General features: G+C 39.5%; 1 protein-coding gene across 3 annotated transcripts in view; it reads right to left on the bottom strand.

Moving 5' to 3' along the window:
• The window catches only part of TNC (tenascin C), a 98,749-nt gene that overhangs the window by 26,730 nt on the left and 56,156 nt on the right, over positions 1–15,863 (bottom strand). The window contains exons 14-17 of one of the 3 annotated variants that reach the window (XM_023223745.3): positions 13,580–13,852; positions 11,006–11,278; positions 2,493–2,765; positions 647–919 (exon numbers count right to left, since the gene is read on the bottom strand). In XM_023223745.3, the coding sequence (XP_023079513.2) occupies positions 647–919; positions 2,493–2,765; positions 11,006–11,278; positions 13,580–13,852 (1,092 nt within the window). Of the gene's footprint in view, positions 1–646; positions 920–2,492; positions 2,766–6,600; positions 6,877–11,005; positions 11,279–13,579; positions 13,853–15,863 lie in introns of all 3 variants that reach the window. The other 2 variants (XM_023223747.2, XM_023223746.2) reach the window with 2 other exon arrangements.

Genomic DNA, 15,863 nt, shown 5'->3' with positions numbered 1-15,863 from the left:
CCTGGAAAAAGGTGATTAAACTCCAAGGACACTCTAGGTGCCTCTCAGAGTTGTTATGAGTATCAAAGTTAGAGAGCTTCATAAACAGTAGCATGTTAATCTTGCCAGCTCTCTTGTTTATCCTTGCTGATCACCATACTGATTATTCACATGTAGCATTTTATAAATGTTAATCTTTTTAAGTAGAGGTGCCGCTTCTCCATTATCTCCCTGCTTGGTGTAGCTCAAACGTTTGGCCAAAGAACAAGGAGGTGTATCTCTGGATAAAATATGATGAGATCATAGATAGAAGGAAGAATCTTTGAAATATAAAAAAAAGACGATAATTGTAACGATGATGATGCATTAATGACAATGTGAATGGCTCTCATTTGCTGAGCCCTTACTATGTGCCAGGCCCTCCACTATGGGCTTTACATAAATTATCTCATTTAATCCTCACAACCCTATTAAGTAAATGGTATCATACTTTTTATTGCATAAGGACTTAGCCAAATTGTCCAAGGTAACACAGTTTATAATTGAAAGAGCCAGGATCGGAGCGCCAGCCTGCCTGCCTCCAAAGCTCCTGTGATTACTGAGCCCTGTGAGAAGAAGACCCCTGAGTCATGACTTTTCTCTGTTCTCTCTTGTTTATTTACAGTACCTGTTGTTGCTATAGCACTGACTGGCTGGGATCGCCTTCCTTTGCTTATTCCATACAGTTCAATTTCGTATTCAGTAGCCTCTCTGAGACCTGTTATGTCCCTGGTACGTTCGTGGGCAAGTAGGGTTATTTCCAGTGGCTCAGACTGCTTTTTGGTATCTCTGATTTTGAGAACAAAATTGTCGAAGACCCCTTCATCAGCTGTCCAGGACAGACGGAAACCGTCTGGGGTGGCATCTGAAACCAGAAGGTTGTCAACTTCTGGTTCGGCTTCTAGAGGGAGAGAAAATGGTGGGAGAAGGAGGAAAGACAACATCATTTACCAGTCCATACAATCTTCTCTCCAGTGGGGGTATCAATATGTAGTGATGCCCCGGCTTTCAGAGATAGAAGTGTCCTGAGATACCAAAAATAAAATCATTCAACATTAACAAGTCCAGTAGAGTCAGGAGAGGGGAAAGATGGAGTAGATACATTCAATACAAATCAAGTATGTTTGCATATGTGAGTTTTGTCTAAAAGCAATTCTGTAAATCCACATCTGGACTCAGTATCGGCCCCTCCCACATATTATTAAATAAGTTCAAAGCCAGTAACTTGTTTACATTTGCTCTCTGTCTTCCAGTGGCTGAGTGCCCATCCCCTGCAAGACCTTTTTCTTTTCTTTTTGAAAAGACAAATAAACTAGCATTAATGATCTGTAGAGCTGCTCATGATGATGCTGCTGATTACATTACCCTTGAGGCTGCCCAAAATGGCTTTTAAAATGTTATGGTCTTTTTGCTTTGTTCTTAGTGCTGTTTCATTAAAGAAGGCACCCACCCTTGACTTTTTTTTTTTTTTTTTGGCATTCTTTCTTGTTATTTTATTAACTACTAGATAAATGTTCAAATGGTAGAACTGAGGTTGGAAACTTTTGTGCTACATACTGTGGACCCAGTGTTTCATCTTGTATTGCCTTAACTAGACAAAACTCAATGTCAATGTAGACGTAGAGCTGAGTTTCCCAAAGTGTGCTCAGAGCGAACTATTCTTGTTTGATCCTCTTCCTTAAAAAGTATCCTTCATCAAATAAGTTTGGAAAATACTGCCTGGATAAGTACTTCTTGGAGATAATGCATGTTAGGGTGTTCTGAAAAGCCTTGCAGTTAAAGATCCTCTTTAACTTTGTTTAACTCAATCTTTCCAAACTTATTTGAACGTGGAATTTCCTTACCGAGTAGGACCTTTGAACATTCTATGGAGCTAGTAATCTCTAGAAAGACTTTGGGAAACACAGATGTTTGACTGTTACAGTTGTTAATTTCTGTAGGAATCATTAGTCTTGAGAAAATTATGGATTTAGTCTGTGTTGCAGAGTCGCTCTGTAGTGATTACCAATAAAATAAGTTCACATTTGGTTTTCCAATGGTGAGCCCACTGAGTAAGTTTGTTAAGATCGTGGTTGAGACTTTGAGATGGCAAAGGTTTTAAATACGTTTTGGAAATATACTCATTGGTATATTTCTTTTGAAAAGGCTGAAATGTAGCTGGGGACCAGCCAGGTTGATCACAAGGGAAGATGATATGAGGTAAGCACACAAGAGCTATGGACAAGACAAGGTCTAAAGGATTCTGAATACAAAGCAGAAATATTTCGACCTTCTCATTTCTAGGGTGGGAGTGGGGTGTGTTCATTAGGTACATATGACAAGAGGGAGAATGGGGAGAAGGTGAAACAGTAGACCACATTTATGGATTAAGTAGGCAATGTGAACAAAGATGTTAAAGTCATGGTGATCTGGCAGACAGATTACACAGAAGGGGACCAGGAAGAGGAACGAACGGCTCACTTGATTTGAAATACCTGTAACAATCTCAGCCCTCAAGGGCTTGGTTTGGTGCCCTTGGGTGAAGCCAGAGACCATAACCTCATAGCCAATGCCAGTTATGAGGCCTCTAAGCTCCAGTTTCCTCTGGGTTCCTGAAAGTGTAAATTCCTGGGGGTCCAGCAGCTTCCCAGAATCCACCACCGTTACTAGAAAGCTGTCAAAGGCATTCTCCGATGCCATCCAGGAAACTGTGAACCCGTAGGGATTAATGTCGGAAATGGTTAGGTTTTCCAGAAGGGGCAGGGCCTCTGAAAGAAGGGAGGAGTGCAAAAAACTCAGGTTAGCAGCACTGACTGTCAGGATAGCACACGTTTCCAAGAACATCAATAGATACCCAAGTCCATCATTCAATTTGTGTTATATGCTCAGCAAATTAAAATTCAGCAAGAACTTATTGGGTGCCAGATAGGGTTATCTTGTGCAATTCTCTTAATAGCCTATGAGATAGGTATTATTCTCATTTTACATGTGAGCAAACTGAGTTTCAAAGAAGTTGATTGACTTGGCTAAAGTTATAAGCTTGTAAGAAGAGATAGAGCAAAATTTTTAGTCGGGTCTGACTCCAAAAGACATGTAGTTCTCTATGCAAATAGGATGCATTGTGTTCAGTTTGGATCCCTTTGTCTACTTCCCACTGCTTTCAGTTTTTTTTTTTTCTCCAAGTATAATTTATTTCTGATATACTTCGTGTGTTTCTATCCCACTTCTAGTGTACATTTTGAATCAAATTAATGAAGTCAATTAGTGACATATCCTCACAAGCTGAAATAAAGGGAGGAGGTAAGTTTTTTTTATGTGTCAAAATTAATAGCTCATGGTTATAACCCACTAAGAAATTGTAAGATTTGCTAAATCTTTTTCTGTTTATTTTCCTGGATAAAGTTAGAAAACAAGAATACATCTGGGTTTTAGTAAGTTCTGCCATCATCTTTCCTTCATTCATTCATTCACCAAACATGTATGTCCCAGGCATTCTGATTTCTCAGGTGCTAAATGGCCTATTCACACATTGGGATATCCAAAAGGAGTGAGTTTATGTTGGCTGAGTTTCCATTGATACTTTCCAACTGGCAAAGCTTCACATGATTATCCTAGTTAATCTTCAAAATGATACAGTAGGGTAGATATTGTTACCTGCCTTCCAACCTCTATCACATCTTAAAAAACCAGAGAGGTTAATGACTTAACCTAGGTCATACATCTACTAGGTGCCTAAGCTGAGCTCCAACCAGGTCTTCTGACTCCAAGTTCTGTGTTCTTTCCATACCCAAAGTCAACCCCAATCAGTGATGGCAATCCTAAGGGAAAAGGAGGATTAGTGGAGAAGGTCCAGCATCTCTTTTCTAGGTGGTTTTTTTTTTTTTTTTCCAATAGTACTGGTAAATGCATTTTTTTTTTTTTTAATCAGAAGGAAAAAAGAAGACAGGAATTTCAAATTAGCTGCATCTAGTTTAGAGACTTCTTTTCCATTGCAGCTAAATGGAAACTTCCAAAGCTCTTGCATTAATTCACTAATTCCTAGGGTCTAATCCATGAGACATAAAGAAAAATGTTTTAAAAAGAAGGGTTTGGTGACTGAATGAATAAGGTAATTAATACCTTCATCTCGTAAATAGAGATTTAAATTTTGTCATGGCTTGGACTTCCTGTACTTATTTTGAAACACTTGGTGTTTATTCTGAGGCATTTTTTCCATGTAAAGATTTCCCAAGAATCATAATTCTATCAGAAGCGAAGATGAAATATCTTATACTGAGAAAACAATCTTGGTCTGAGAAACAAGGGTCTCAAATTCTGTTCCTGGATTTTGTTTAGATAAGTGGCCTCTTCCTTTGATAGCTGGCCTCTTTGCACCTCCACACCAACAAAGCAGTGAATTCCAATGAAAGTGAGGGCATTCAGGATAATTAGTCAATCGAGGGCTTGTTATTTAAGAGTCCCTCCTGTTTTGTTTTTTTCTTTTTTAATATGCTTCTTTTAAAACGCAATCTTTTCACATCATGGATTAGCTGAGGCAATGCTGTAACAGGATCTAGGATTCTCAAGACTGGCTCTCTCAGCTTCCTTTTCTTCTGTTATGTGGGAGGTCCTGCAAGCAGCTACAAGCAATGGCCTGATGGGATCTGTGGCCATTTCTCCTCTCCTGAGCAGTGAGAATCTCATCTCATACCTCCTTGTCTCAGTCCCTTAAGAAATTACCATGTTCTGCATTTGAAGACTTATCTGAATGATTTAATTCACATTAGGTAACTGGATAGGAAAAAATGATCACTTTTTAATCTTACATTAAAACGCATCCAATGTTCTCTTAAAAAGGAGAGGGAGTTCATGATTGCATAGGTCTATTGTTCTATCTAGGCTTATTGGTTATTTTTAAGAAAGCCACTTTCCTAATTATGTTAGGAGACAGCAGAAAGAACCTAGCATCTATAAAATTCCTACTGGATGCTAGGCAGTTAAATTTCATCAACTCTATTTAATCTCTGAGACAAGGCTCCCAGAAATACCTGTGGTATCCTCTCTCCATGCATAAGGAAATTAGAGTTCAAACAAGTTAAGAACTTGCTAAAGTTATGTAGCTAAAAAACTGTGGGAGAGGTTTAGAAACCATGCAAGCTTGATCTCAAAATCCTCACTCTTCCAGGACACCATGCTGCCTATAATTAAATATTTAATTGTAGTAATTAACATGTCTTAGTTATGACAATTTAGACCCTGGGAGAGACCTGGTTTAATGTGAAAATCAGATGGCAAAGTCCATCTTCTGAAAATTATCACTAATGAAAAGGAAGAGACTTCTAAATATTTTCCGAGGCCTTTTGGGCTAGAGATTTAGTAAACTGACACCATGTGCAGCCTTTGCCATTGAAGTTTGTGCTGCCACCATTTGGCAGCATTTGCCAAACTGAACACTGGCAAATGTTCAAGAAGTCAAGTTGAATGAATGGGTAGGGCTTAATTAAACTTGAAATTTATCTGTCATCTGAAGTTGAACCTTCATCAATCTATTGTATTGTCAATTTTAAGAATAATTATTCTCTAAAGAAAAAGATGATTATACTTTTGGGGAACATATATGAACTTCCTTACCTAGCATGATTTATGAACAGAATTTCAATCTTAGGCCTTTACTAACTTAGGAGTCACCTTTTAGGCAGAAGCTCTAAACTGTGGATAAAACAGCCAATAAAACTGGGCACAAAAAACCCTAAAAGCTTTATACAACTCTTGAGAACGTTGTCTCCACTTCCTAAGAGCAGCTGTGAAAGTCCTCTCCTTTATAATAGTGTCTGCTTTCTCTTTACTTAGAAGTTTACATATATTATCTTGGCTTTCATGAGTAATGTACCCTGTGTCTGTCAATGGACGAAAGGATAAAGAAAATGTGGCATATAGATAGACAGATCACATTTATATCTAAATATATACATTCCGTGTGTGTGTGTGTGTGTGTCTGTGTATATATAATGGAATACTTTAAGAGCCTTAAGAAAAGAGGAAAATTCTGTCATTTTCAACAACATGGATGAAGCTGGAGGGCACTATACAGAGTGAAATAATCCAGGCACAGAAAGACAAATACTGCATGATCTCATATGTGTAATCTAAGAAAACTGGACATATAGAAGCACAGAGAAGAATGGTGGTTACCAGTTACTGGGGTTGGGAAGATGAAGAAAGGGGAGATGTTGGTCAAGTAGTGCAAAGTTCAGTTAGACAGAAGAAATAAGTTTTAGTGATCTACTGCACAGCATGGTGACTGGCCATAGTTAATAATAACACATTGAACACTTCAAAATTCCTAAAAGAGTAGATTTTAAATGTTCTCACGGCACAATAAATAAATAAATAAGTAGGTGAGGTGATTGATATGTTAATTAGGTTGATTTAATCAATCCACAATATATATGTATATCAAAACAACACACTATTCTTCATAAATATATACAATTACTATTTGTCAATTAAAAATAAAAGAGTGTACATTTGGAGTGAAGATTGTATTTTTGTTGAATTTTCCTTTAAGATGACTTATCTCCTTTTCTGTCTGTGTTAGACAAGTGAGAACCTCTGATTGAGTACCTGTAATGACAAAGGCAGTGAGGGGTCTGGTGGGATCTCCAGCCCAGGTGGTCCCTGCCACACTGACGTCATAGCCAGTGTTCTCCACCAAGCCTGTGACGTGAGCTTGCTTTGCATCTCCTGAGACTGTGAATTGCTGGGACTCATGCAGTGAGTGAGCGTCACTCACATTGATAACAATCTTTGCAAAAAGCCCAGCTTGAGTGGTCCATGACATGTTGAAGCTGTTTGGAGTAATATTGCTAAGGATTAGCGTGCCCAACTGTGGCTCTGGTTCTAAAGAAGGAACACGGGCAGAGAGAAAGAGAGAGACATTATTAGAGGAAGCAGTGGATTTTTCCAGAATGTAGCCATAGAATATGAAAGCATCAATATCTCCAAATACATGCAGAAGAGACGGTATGTTAGGCTGTGTCTACACCTACATTGAATATGATGATAGAAAATACATTGCTTTCTCTGCAGGCATAGATTTGTGTTCTTTTCTTATTTTTATTTTTATTTTATTTTTTAGATCTGTGTTCTTCTAAAGCATAGACACCACCATTTGCTAGTCATGTATGAAGAACAGTAGACAAGCCATTAGGGTGGTAGATTGGAATAATGTGAAGGGTATTAAGGCTACATTTTCTAAAGTTTGTAATGGGGACACAAGCCCTGTAAGATGTTCCAAGAAAAGACAGATTTATGATTAAGTATGCATGGTAAACACTGAATATTATGTCTTACCATAGAGATTCACAAGGTGAGTTTGCATTTTGAAGGCTCTGACAGGCTGGTTCTGGCAATAAACTTATTTAATTTTGTTTAGCCCATAATTTCATAAACTTATTGATCAATGCATACCCTACCTGAGGAATATTCTTTGAACATCTCAAGGAGCTGGTGTTCCATTGAACATGTTTTAGAAAATGCTTCTTTGGAGTTTCCTTATTTAGTATTCTTTTTTAGTATCTATTGGTTGCACAAATTAAAGGCTAATACACATACAAGATAAATTTTTACAGTACTTAATATGCACTGTAGGAAAATCTATATTTCACCATTTAATACTGTAAAGGTGAAGATGGCTTCCATTAAAAATTTCTGGTGAATGCAAAGATGAAAGAAAAACTTGAAGTTAGGCATTGAATTTTCTGTTTAGGGAACTCACTTATTGGATAATTTGGACAGATAGATGGCTTCCCTGAGGTTAAATATCTCTTTTCTGTTAAAGTCTAGACATTCATTTCTGAGAGCAACTCATTTAATATTAAGGGGCCTATATGGCTAGATGTTCATAGGGCTGGCTTCCTAAATGTTCATTTATCAAATAAAACTAATTTTAAAGTAAGTGTGGCCCAGATTGTATTTTAGAGAGAGGCAACAATACAGGAGGATTCAGATATTAAGATCAGGATTTAGGGTTGGGAAAAGGCACAATATTTCTTCCAAGGACTTGCGAGTTATTTTGCTTCAACTCCAAAATTTGGAGGAAAGAAGGGGCTCATTTGGATAAACTTTAACTGCACAATTGTACAGCATAACTCGATGTCATAAAATCTCTAAGAACAAAAAGGATTTGGTTCAGAAACAGAATATAGCCATTAGCATTGACATGGGATTTCCTCCTTATCATTTGGTTTCAGAAGGTAACAATGCAATCATTTTCAGCTATAGCCTTGACAAATTCCCTCAACCACACAAAAGATTAACATCTTCCAAGTGGAACTCTGTTATTTCCCTATATTTTGCTGTAGAATAAATCTCCCAAATTAAGAATGCATGCTGGAATTCTTCTCATGCTACCAGACAGACTGTCAATGCCAACAGATTCACCATGCAGAATAAGACTATGGTTCTTGAGGTCAGCTTTACCTCAGCTGTCTCTCAACGGGTGCAACCAAGCTGAGAAATGAGATGCAAGAAAAAACAGAGAAAGATAGTGGTAATTAGGGTATGGTCAGTGTTCCATGCAAAACGAGGGGCATTTTTCTCCCACCACTTTTAACTTTCTGAATTGATTCATTGACATGCTAGCTGCTTCCAGGAAAAAGAAACATTTTCAAAATGTAATGCTCTGAATATTCACCACATGCACCAATATTTGGACAAGATGATGGCTTGAAAGAAGAGCCTGAGACTTTGTGACAGCTATCAGTGGGTGACAAAACATGCTTGACAAAGTACATGTCAAAAAAGAGTAGTCTTCAGACAAAAATCTTGAGAACAAGATAAGACCACTGGGTCCTCTCATGCAGTTCTTGGGTTGTGATTCAGAGTCTATTCTCAGCATGCTCAAGGCACCCTTATTTTTTAAAATCCTGCTAGAGAGAAAGAGAGTGCAGATCTCTCTAACCAAGGCACAGAAATGGCATGCACATACCTCTTTGAACATGACATAGACAAGCTTTGATTAGAAAGACCACAAGCAGATGATAATGGGTGGGATTGTCAAGATCAGATGAAAGGATGGTTTAGAAATTCAACCAAAGCAAGTCAGGTTAACTTTATACAAACAAACAGAACAACTCCAGATGTGAATGGATATTTAGGAAAAAGAGGTTTGACACTGAAATTCTTTAATTTGGGATGAGAGTTATTTTAAAGCCTTAAACCTTTGATTTGGATGGCTCTATCAAATTTGAGAAGGATTGGGAGCAACTAGGAGGATGAAAAGTGGGTAGCGGGTGATGTTTGGAATGCTATTCAGAGGAAATTCAATGAAGAGTGAAGAAGCCGTAATAGGAAATACCTGTGGTTGCTTGGACCATCAGGGTCTGAGCACGCTGCCCGCCAATCAGCCCATGAAGGTGGGCAGTGTAATTAGAAGAAGCTTTCAGGTTGGTGATGACAGAGCTGCGAGACACCCCAGGCACAGAGAGCACTATGGTCTCCCGGGGGGGATCGGAATTACTAACTTCTATAAGAAAGCTATCAAAGGCAGACTCCTGAGCTTCCCACGAGATGGACACACTGCCCCAGGTCATGTTTGAGACAGTGAGGTGGCTAAGAAGTGGTTCGGCTACTAAAGCAAGGAAAAAAAAAAAAAGAAAATGTGTCAATTTAAAACATCGTTATAAAGTCAAAATCAAAACACATAAGACTAAATCCATAAAGTTTTAGACTTTACCTTTGTTAATGGTAAAATAATTTGTCCCTTGTTGAAAATCAGTTTGAGCCATGAGAAACAAACATATATGTTTGTCTAATTTTCTACTCTAAGATTTTTTATACTTGAACCTGGCTGAGATAGGAACTGGATAATGTTGACTCTCTGCCTTATCTGTGGACCACCCTGATGACAATTTGTAGCCTCATGTAGAATGAGGATAGACCCTCTCTCAACCATGGGTGAGACCTAAATGACAGGCAGTATTGATGCTGCAATTTCAATCCTTTTCTTGGATTTCCCAGACTATGAGTCTCCTTTTTGTAAACTATAAGGAAAAATTATCCTGTGTTTGTTCTGTAGATATCGTTTCTTCTTTTTTTTCTAGTTTGTGATTTCTTCATTTCTCCTGTGTTTGTTCTGTAGATATTGTTTCTTTTTTTCTAGTTTGTGATTTCTTCATTTACCTCCCAAGAAAGGGCACTGTCTAAATTGTGCTAAGAATGCTATTTTGAATGTATGGGGTTCCCCTTTCTAAATTCACATAGGGTTCTCTTTTACTGCATGGCAAAGAGCATCTGACTTAGTGCACATCTCACAGACACCACAAATTTAAAGTGAGAGCAGTTCATTCTTTTTTTTTTTAAACTAAGTCCCTTGTTTGAACATACCTATTCTACTTTTATTTTTGCCATTTATCATTCACTATTCTGAGGGCAAGACATCATGGTCTGGTCTTCTAGAGGTGGTGTTGGAACTGGGGTGATCTGAATGTCATGGCTGCCTCCTGCACTCATCTGATAAGCAATCTTTGCTGTTTCTCTTTACTTTCCCAATTGAAAAAAAAATACTGAGCACCACCAACATGATTGTTAAATCACTGGGATATTTGGGTATTGTGAGGTCCAAGAGACTAGGAAGACAAAGACACTAAGATAATACGAAAGAAAATTTATAAGACCTCTTTGACTGAGGTAGACATCTTTCAAAGTCAAGAACAGCTCTTATTATATAGCTTTTTAGTTATCAGAGGTTAGAATTCTTTTCCCTAGATTCCATATGGCAAACTAGACTGAATTACATTTTATGCTGTAAACGTCCTGGTCAGCAATAAATCAGGCACATGGCTTTATGGCAATCCATTATTTGGGCTGCTGTTGGAAAAGAGTTATGTTAAACAGCACTTCAGCCTAGCACCATGGAAGAGTTAGTGCTCCGTGGCTTGTACATCAATGGGTGAGGAGAAGGAGAGGCATCACCCTGCAAAGAAGACTGTGGAAAGACTGTGTTAGAAATGGGAGAATGCACATATACCTGTTGTGGCTGTGGCACTGATGGTTTTGGTCCGGATGCTGGGAGCAAGTCCAGAGAGGTAGACAATAAAATCAGTACTAGGGGGTAGCCCTGAGATATGGGCAGTTCGTTCAGCACCAGAGATATTATATTCCACAATCTCCAGCAACCTATTGGAATCAATAATTTCAATGGTAAAGGTCTCGAAGATCCCATCGGTAGCTGTCCAGGAGAGATTGAAGCTCTCGGGAGTGATGTCAGAAACATTTAAGTTTCCAATTTCAGGTTCTTTGGCTGAAAAAGGAAAGGGTGGGGGAGAAGAAACAAATAAATTTGAGTTAATTATGTGGCTGTGCTTTAAGATTGAGGTTGTTAATGGGACCATTGCTGGGTAGAGAGATCTGATAGTTCACGGCTATGATGGAAGGAAGCAATGTTACCAATTAGTGCCAAAGAGAGAGAAAAAGCAGTTTTGTTAAAAGAAAAATTAGAGAAAGGAAGGTATGGCAATTAGATTTCTCTACATGCAGTTGCCACATATAATCAAGCCCTGGCCAAGAAGATGTGCTGAATGATCTTATCAGGAACTGTTGCATCTTAGCCACATACGCCTCTGGGAGCCCTACCTCAGGGTTACTGGCCACTGGTCAAAAGATATGAGTCCTGACAGCTTCCAGTCTCTTGAATTGCATTAAGGAAACCAAGATTACTTGGATGCCTCCCACAGACATCCTTTGCTTTGAAGGACCTCCCATCTATTCAAATGAGGGCTAAATAATTCTGATGCCATTACCCTCCCAAGGTGGTAACTTTAGGCTTCTGATTTTGTGACTTAATGGGAATTACCAATTTCTCAGTGTAATTCTTGGTATTTTTTTCATACTTTAGATAAGGACCAGCCAGCCATTCTCATATTCTGTTAAAATAGCTTGTCCTCTCTTAACTGCTGCTATGCAGGCCAAAAAGGCTAGTATTGCATTGCGAACCAAGAGGGCTAAGCCAAGGCAAGGCAGTTTAGGCCATCCCTTTCAGCAAAGAAATAACATTTTGTTTGAAGATGGTCCTGTCAGTGCTTTCCCCAACCATAAGAATAAAACATGCAGAGGGCAGGTAGGAGCAGGGTTTGAAAAGCTAGTACTGTCTCTTTAGCAAGAAAGAAGGCTCCTGGTCTCTGAGATCCTTCTAATAGATTTGTTGAGATATAGATCAGATGGGATGATGGACCTTCCTGCCCATAGGCCAATTCATCAGTGGCAAGAATGTTGCTATTGTTAAGAAGAAAAACACACACACATAAAAATGCCGAGGACACCCAAGCCACAAGATCTGCAGAAAAGATCAGAAGTGATGGGTGATTACTTTGCCTTCTGGGAAGGGATGGTTTATGGGTCTCAGAAAAAGGAGGCCCGGGTGCCTTCAGAGTAGCCTCGGCTGCAAATTCTAGGCATTTCAGGGTCACTGTCCTGGCAGTGGTTGCCTGTGCTTTATATTTCTTTATCTCAGTGAAAATTAGTGAAATGACTGAGGTTAAAATGCAGAGCTATGTTCTTGCTAGATTCAACTGGTATGTACAGGTATGCATTAAAGTTTAGTTGCAATAATTATTTTAAAAGGGGGGCAGTCATATGCAAAATGAAACAATAGTCTCTACTGCGCTTCAGACCCATGGAGGCACATAATAAAGATGAGCAATGGAAAACTGTGTTGGGGGAAGACTGCTGACTTCAGCAGGCTCCCGGGAAACACTGAAGCCTTGTAACAGGGGTAGAGTGACGAGTAAACTATAATGCACCCTCCTGGGTCTGGGGCTGGGAGTTTGCCATCCAAAGGCCTACACTCCAGAGAGAAACTCTTGATTAAAACAGCAAAAAGAGTATCAGTTCTTTGACATTCATAGCCCAGGACATTCCTTGTTCCAAAAGCTGCTGTGTGTACTTGTGCTAATGAATGGCTTTCTCTTTGGTACAGTCTCCAGTCATAATTGTGTAATTTCTTTTTTTTTCCTTCTGGTCCAGCTATTTGCTAATTTGATGTTCTAACAATGACTCAGTATCTGAGAGAATTGCCCGGAGGAGGGTAATTCAGTTCTCTTATTATACTGGCTACGTTTTAAAGAAACATTTCTTAAATGCAAGAACCACAGTACCCATATCCTCGAGGGATTTAGAGATAGAAAAGCACCGTTTCCAACTAGTAAAAGACTCTCTAAAGTAAATAATCTGTGTTCCACCAGAACTTATATATAGGGAGGGAGGCTTTTAGTTATATCCAAGCACTGGATAAGTGAATTAAAACCATAAGGCTGATTCCTGAAACAAAAATTCATCATTCAAAAAAGATGTAGAATCAGGTAAAGTATGAAAGGCTGAGGGGCTGGAGATCAGAAAGGGCAACACCTGTATCATTCGCCATCCACATGGCAAAGGCATGAGGATAAAGGCATAGCCCACAGGGAGGTCTCTGAGCATGCACAGCCGGCCACTGAAAGGCACATGGAAAGGATTCAGTTATGGCGAGATGCTGACTCCGCGCATGATCTCTTGGAGAGGAAGCAAAGAACCTTAGGGAGAAAGCATTGACAGGGAGAGGAAGTACCTGTGGAAGCCTCAGCAGAGAGCACTGGTGTTCTATAGCCCCGGATCACCCCATAGATGGAGACTGTGTAAGGCGTGGCGGCCTTGAGGCCCGGGATGTCCACAGCCCGGAGGCTGCCAGGCACCGTGAGGTTCTGGGCTGCCTCCACTTTGTTGACCTCCTGCACCTGAATGACAAAGTGCTCATAGGCCTGGTCAGCTGCTGTCCAGTTGAGTCTGAGGCCATCCCAGCCAACCTCAGACACGGCTAAATCTCCCAGCTGTGGGAGCTCCTCTGAAGAAGGATAGAAAGGTATTTGTCAGTTCTGTAAACCAAAAATTAGGAAACCAAACATCCCACAGCCTGACTCTAGGAAAGAGAGAAAGGGGAAAGATAATTTTTTTTTTTTTTAATTCTTGGTCTCTGAGCATTCGCAATTTGAACTGTGGTTCTCTGTCCACAGTTGTTTTCAGGTGTTGAAAATGGCCAGAAAGGGGAATATCTGCTTGGTTTATCCTTGAGATGGCAAAGACATCTGCACCAATGCACAACCTACAGGGAAGCATGCATTACCAGCAGCTTAAGTTCACATGGAAAAGTAGGATTGTGGGTTAGGGTAAGAGATATGGGAATGGCTATGAGTGCAGACTTTGGAGGCAGGTGGTCTTTGATTGGAATCCCAACACTAGCATTTGCTAGCTGCGTAATCTTGGGCATATCACTCAGCTTCTCTCTGAACCACCCTCTCTTTACCTTTAAATGGAGCTGATGGTACTGTTTCATGGGATTGTGTGATGATTAAATGGTAATATTTATCAACTTCTTAGTATCATACCTGATACATGGTGAGTGCCTGATAAGTATCAGCTTAATAAACAAATCATTGTTTGAGTGTTTTCCCTTGGCGTTTCTTACTGATGTCAGGGAGAAATGTCTGCTTTATTTCATTATTTGTAATTAGAAAGATAATCTCATCACTAGCCACTGACTACCTGCCTGGGTTGATAAAGTGTATGCTATCTCAGGTGTGAACAAGTATGATGTTTTTTCTTTGGTCTTTTATCAGCTTTCAGGGATCAAAAGTTGTATACTGGGTTCCCAGCTTGTTTCTTCTTCCACCTTTTTCTGCTTGTACTTTATGTCTAAATGAAGAATGGCTGTATCACAGAGCAAAGCTGTTTGTGTGAAATGAGTGCCTACTTTTAATTAAAAGAGAGAATGTTTTTCTCAGTAAATGGTGCAGAACAGAACCCGCTATCAGTACTTCTACGATGTAGAAAGGAAATTTAACATAGTTGTTATTGGTGATTTAGAAAGTTTGGATTTAAGATATGGAAAATTCCATTGCTTTGTGGGATGCTGCTGAGGGTTAAATGCAATCTCTCAGTCACTGTTTTGAAGGCTGAAGTGGCCATGGGTTAGGAGTTAGGGAGGAGAATATCTGCAGGGATTTCAACCAAAAAAAGGTGAAAGATATAGGTACTTGTTCTTGGGTGTCCAAGGATTCAAGGCACTGTGAGAGTCTGAGCAACCTCTTCCTTTTAAGAAGGTTTATTTTCAAACTGTGTTCCTCATAGATCTGGGGCTTTTCTAGAAGAACTGTGTTGAGAACTTGGGTGGAGGTATCCTCCTCTTACTTCCAGGCTCACCAAGAACAGCTGTTCACTTATCTGTCAAATAGTAGGGTTCCTTGGAAGATTTCATTTGCAAAAGGAGTTGTACTGCTAAAAACAAAAGTTTGCAGACTACAGAGGAAGATCATGAGCATCTTGCACACAGGCCACACCTGACTCAAAGGCCCTTTTTGCTCTTCTTTGATCTGAAGATATTCCAGGAAACACAGGAGTACAACCTGGCCCCCTTATTTTTGGAATTTTGTGTAGTTTCTAGCAACCACCAAGTTTATTTGTTATATAAGAGCAAGGAAAACAATTTTTTTGAATTGGGTGATTTGGGTTGCATTATCAAAAGGCAGGATATGTAGAGTGAGGCATGGGCTTAGGGCTCAGCACAGAAACCCTGTTACCAAAACATTGGCCCTTTTTCTCATAGCCCTTTTTGAAGCTATTTCTAGATACCTCATGTACAGCACAGTTTTCTATAACAGATGGAGCAGCACATTTTTTTTTCCTTTTTTTTTTTTTTTTGAGATGGAGTCTTGCTCTGTCACCCAGGCTACAGGGCGGTGGCGCAATCTCGGCTCACCGCAACCTCCGCCTCCACGGCTCATGCCATTCTCCTGCTTCAGCCTCCCAAGTAGCTGGGACTACAGGAGCCTGCCACCATGCTTGGCTAATTTTTTATA

This window comes from Piliocolobus tephrosceles, chromosome 14, assembly GCF_002776525.5.
Source record: "Piliocolobus tephrosceles isolate RC106 chromosome 14, ASM277652v3, whole genome shotgun sequence".
Lineage (NCBI taxonomy): Eukaryota > Metazoa > Chordata > Mammalia > Primates > Cercopithecidae > Piliocolobus > Piliocolobus tephrosceles.
Note: the sequence above shows the minus strand (reverse complement) of the source record. Positions and strands in the feature narration are given on the sequence as shown.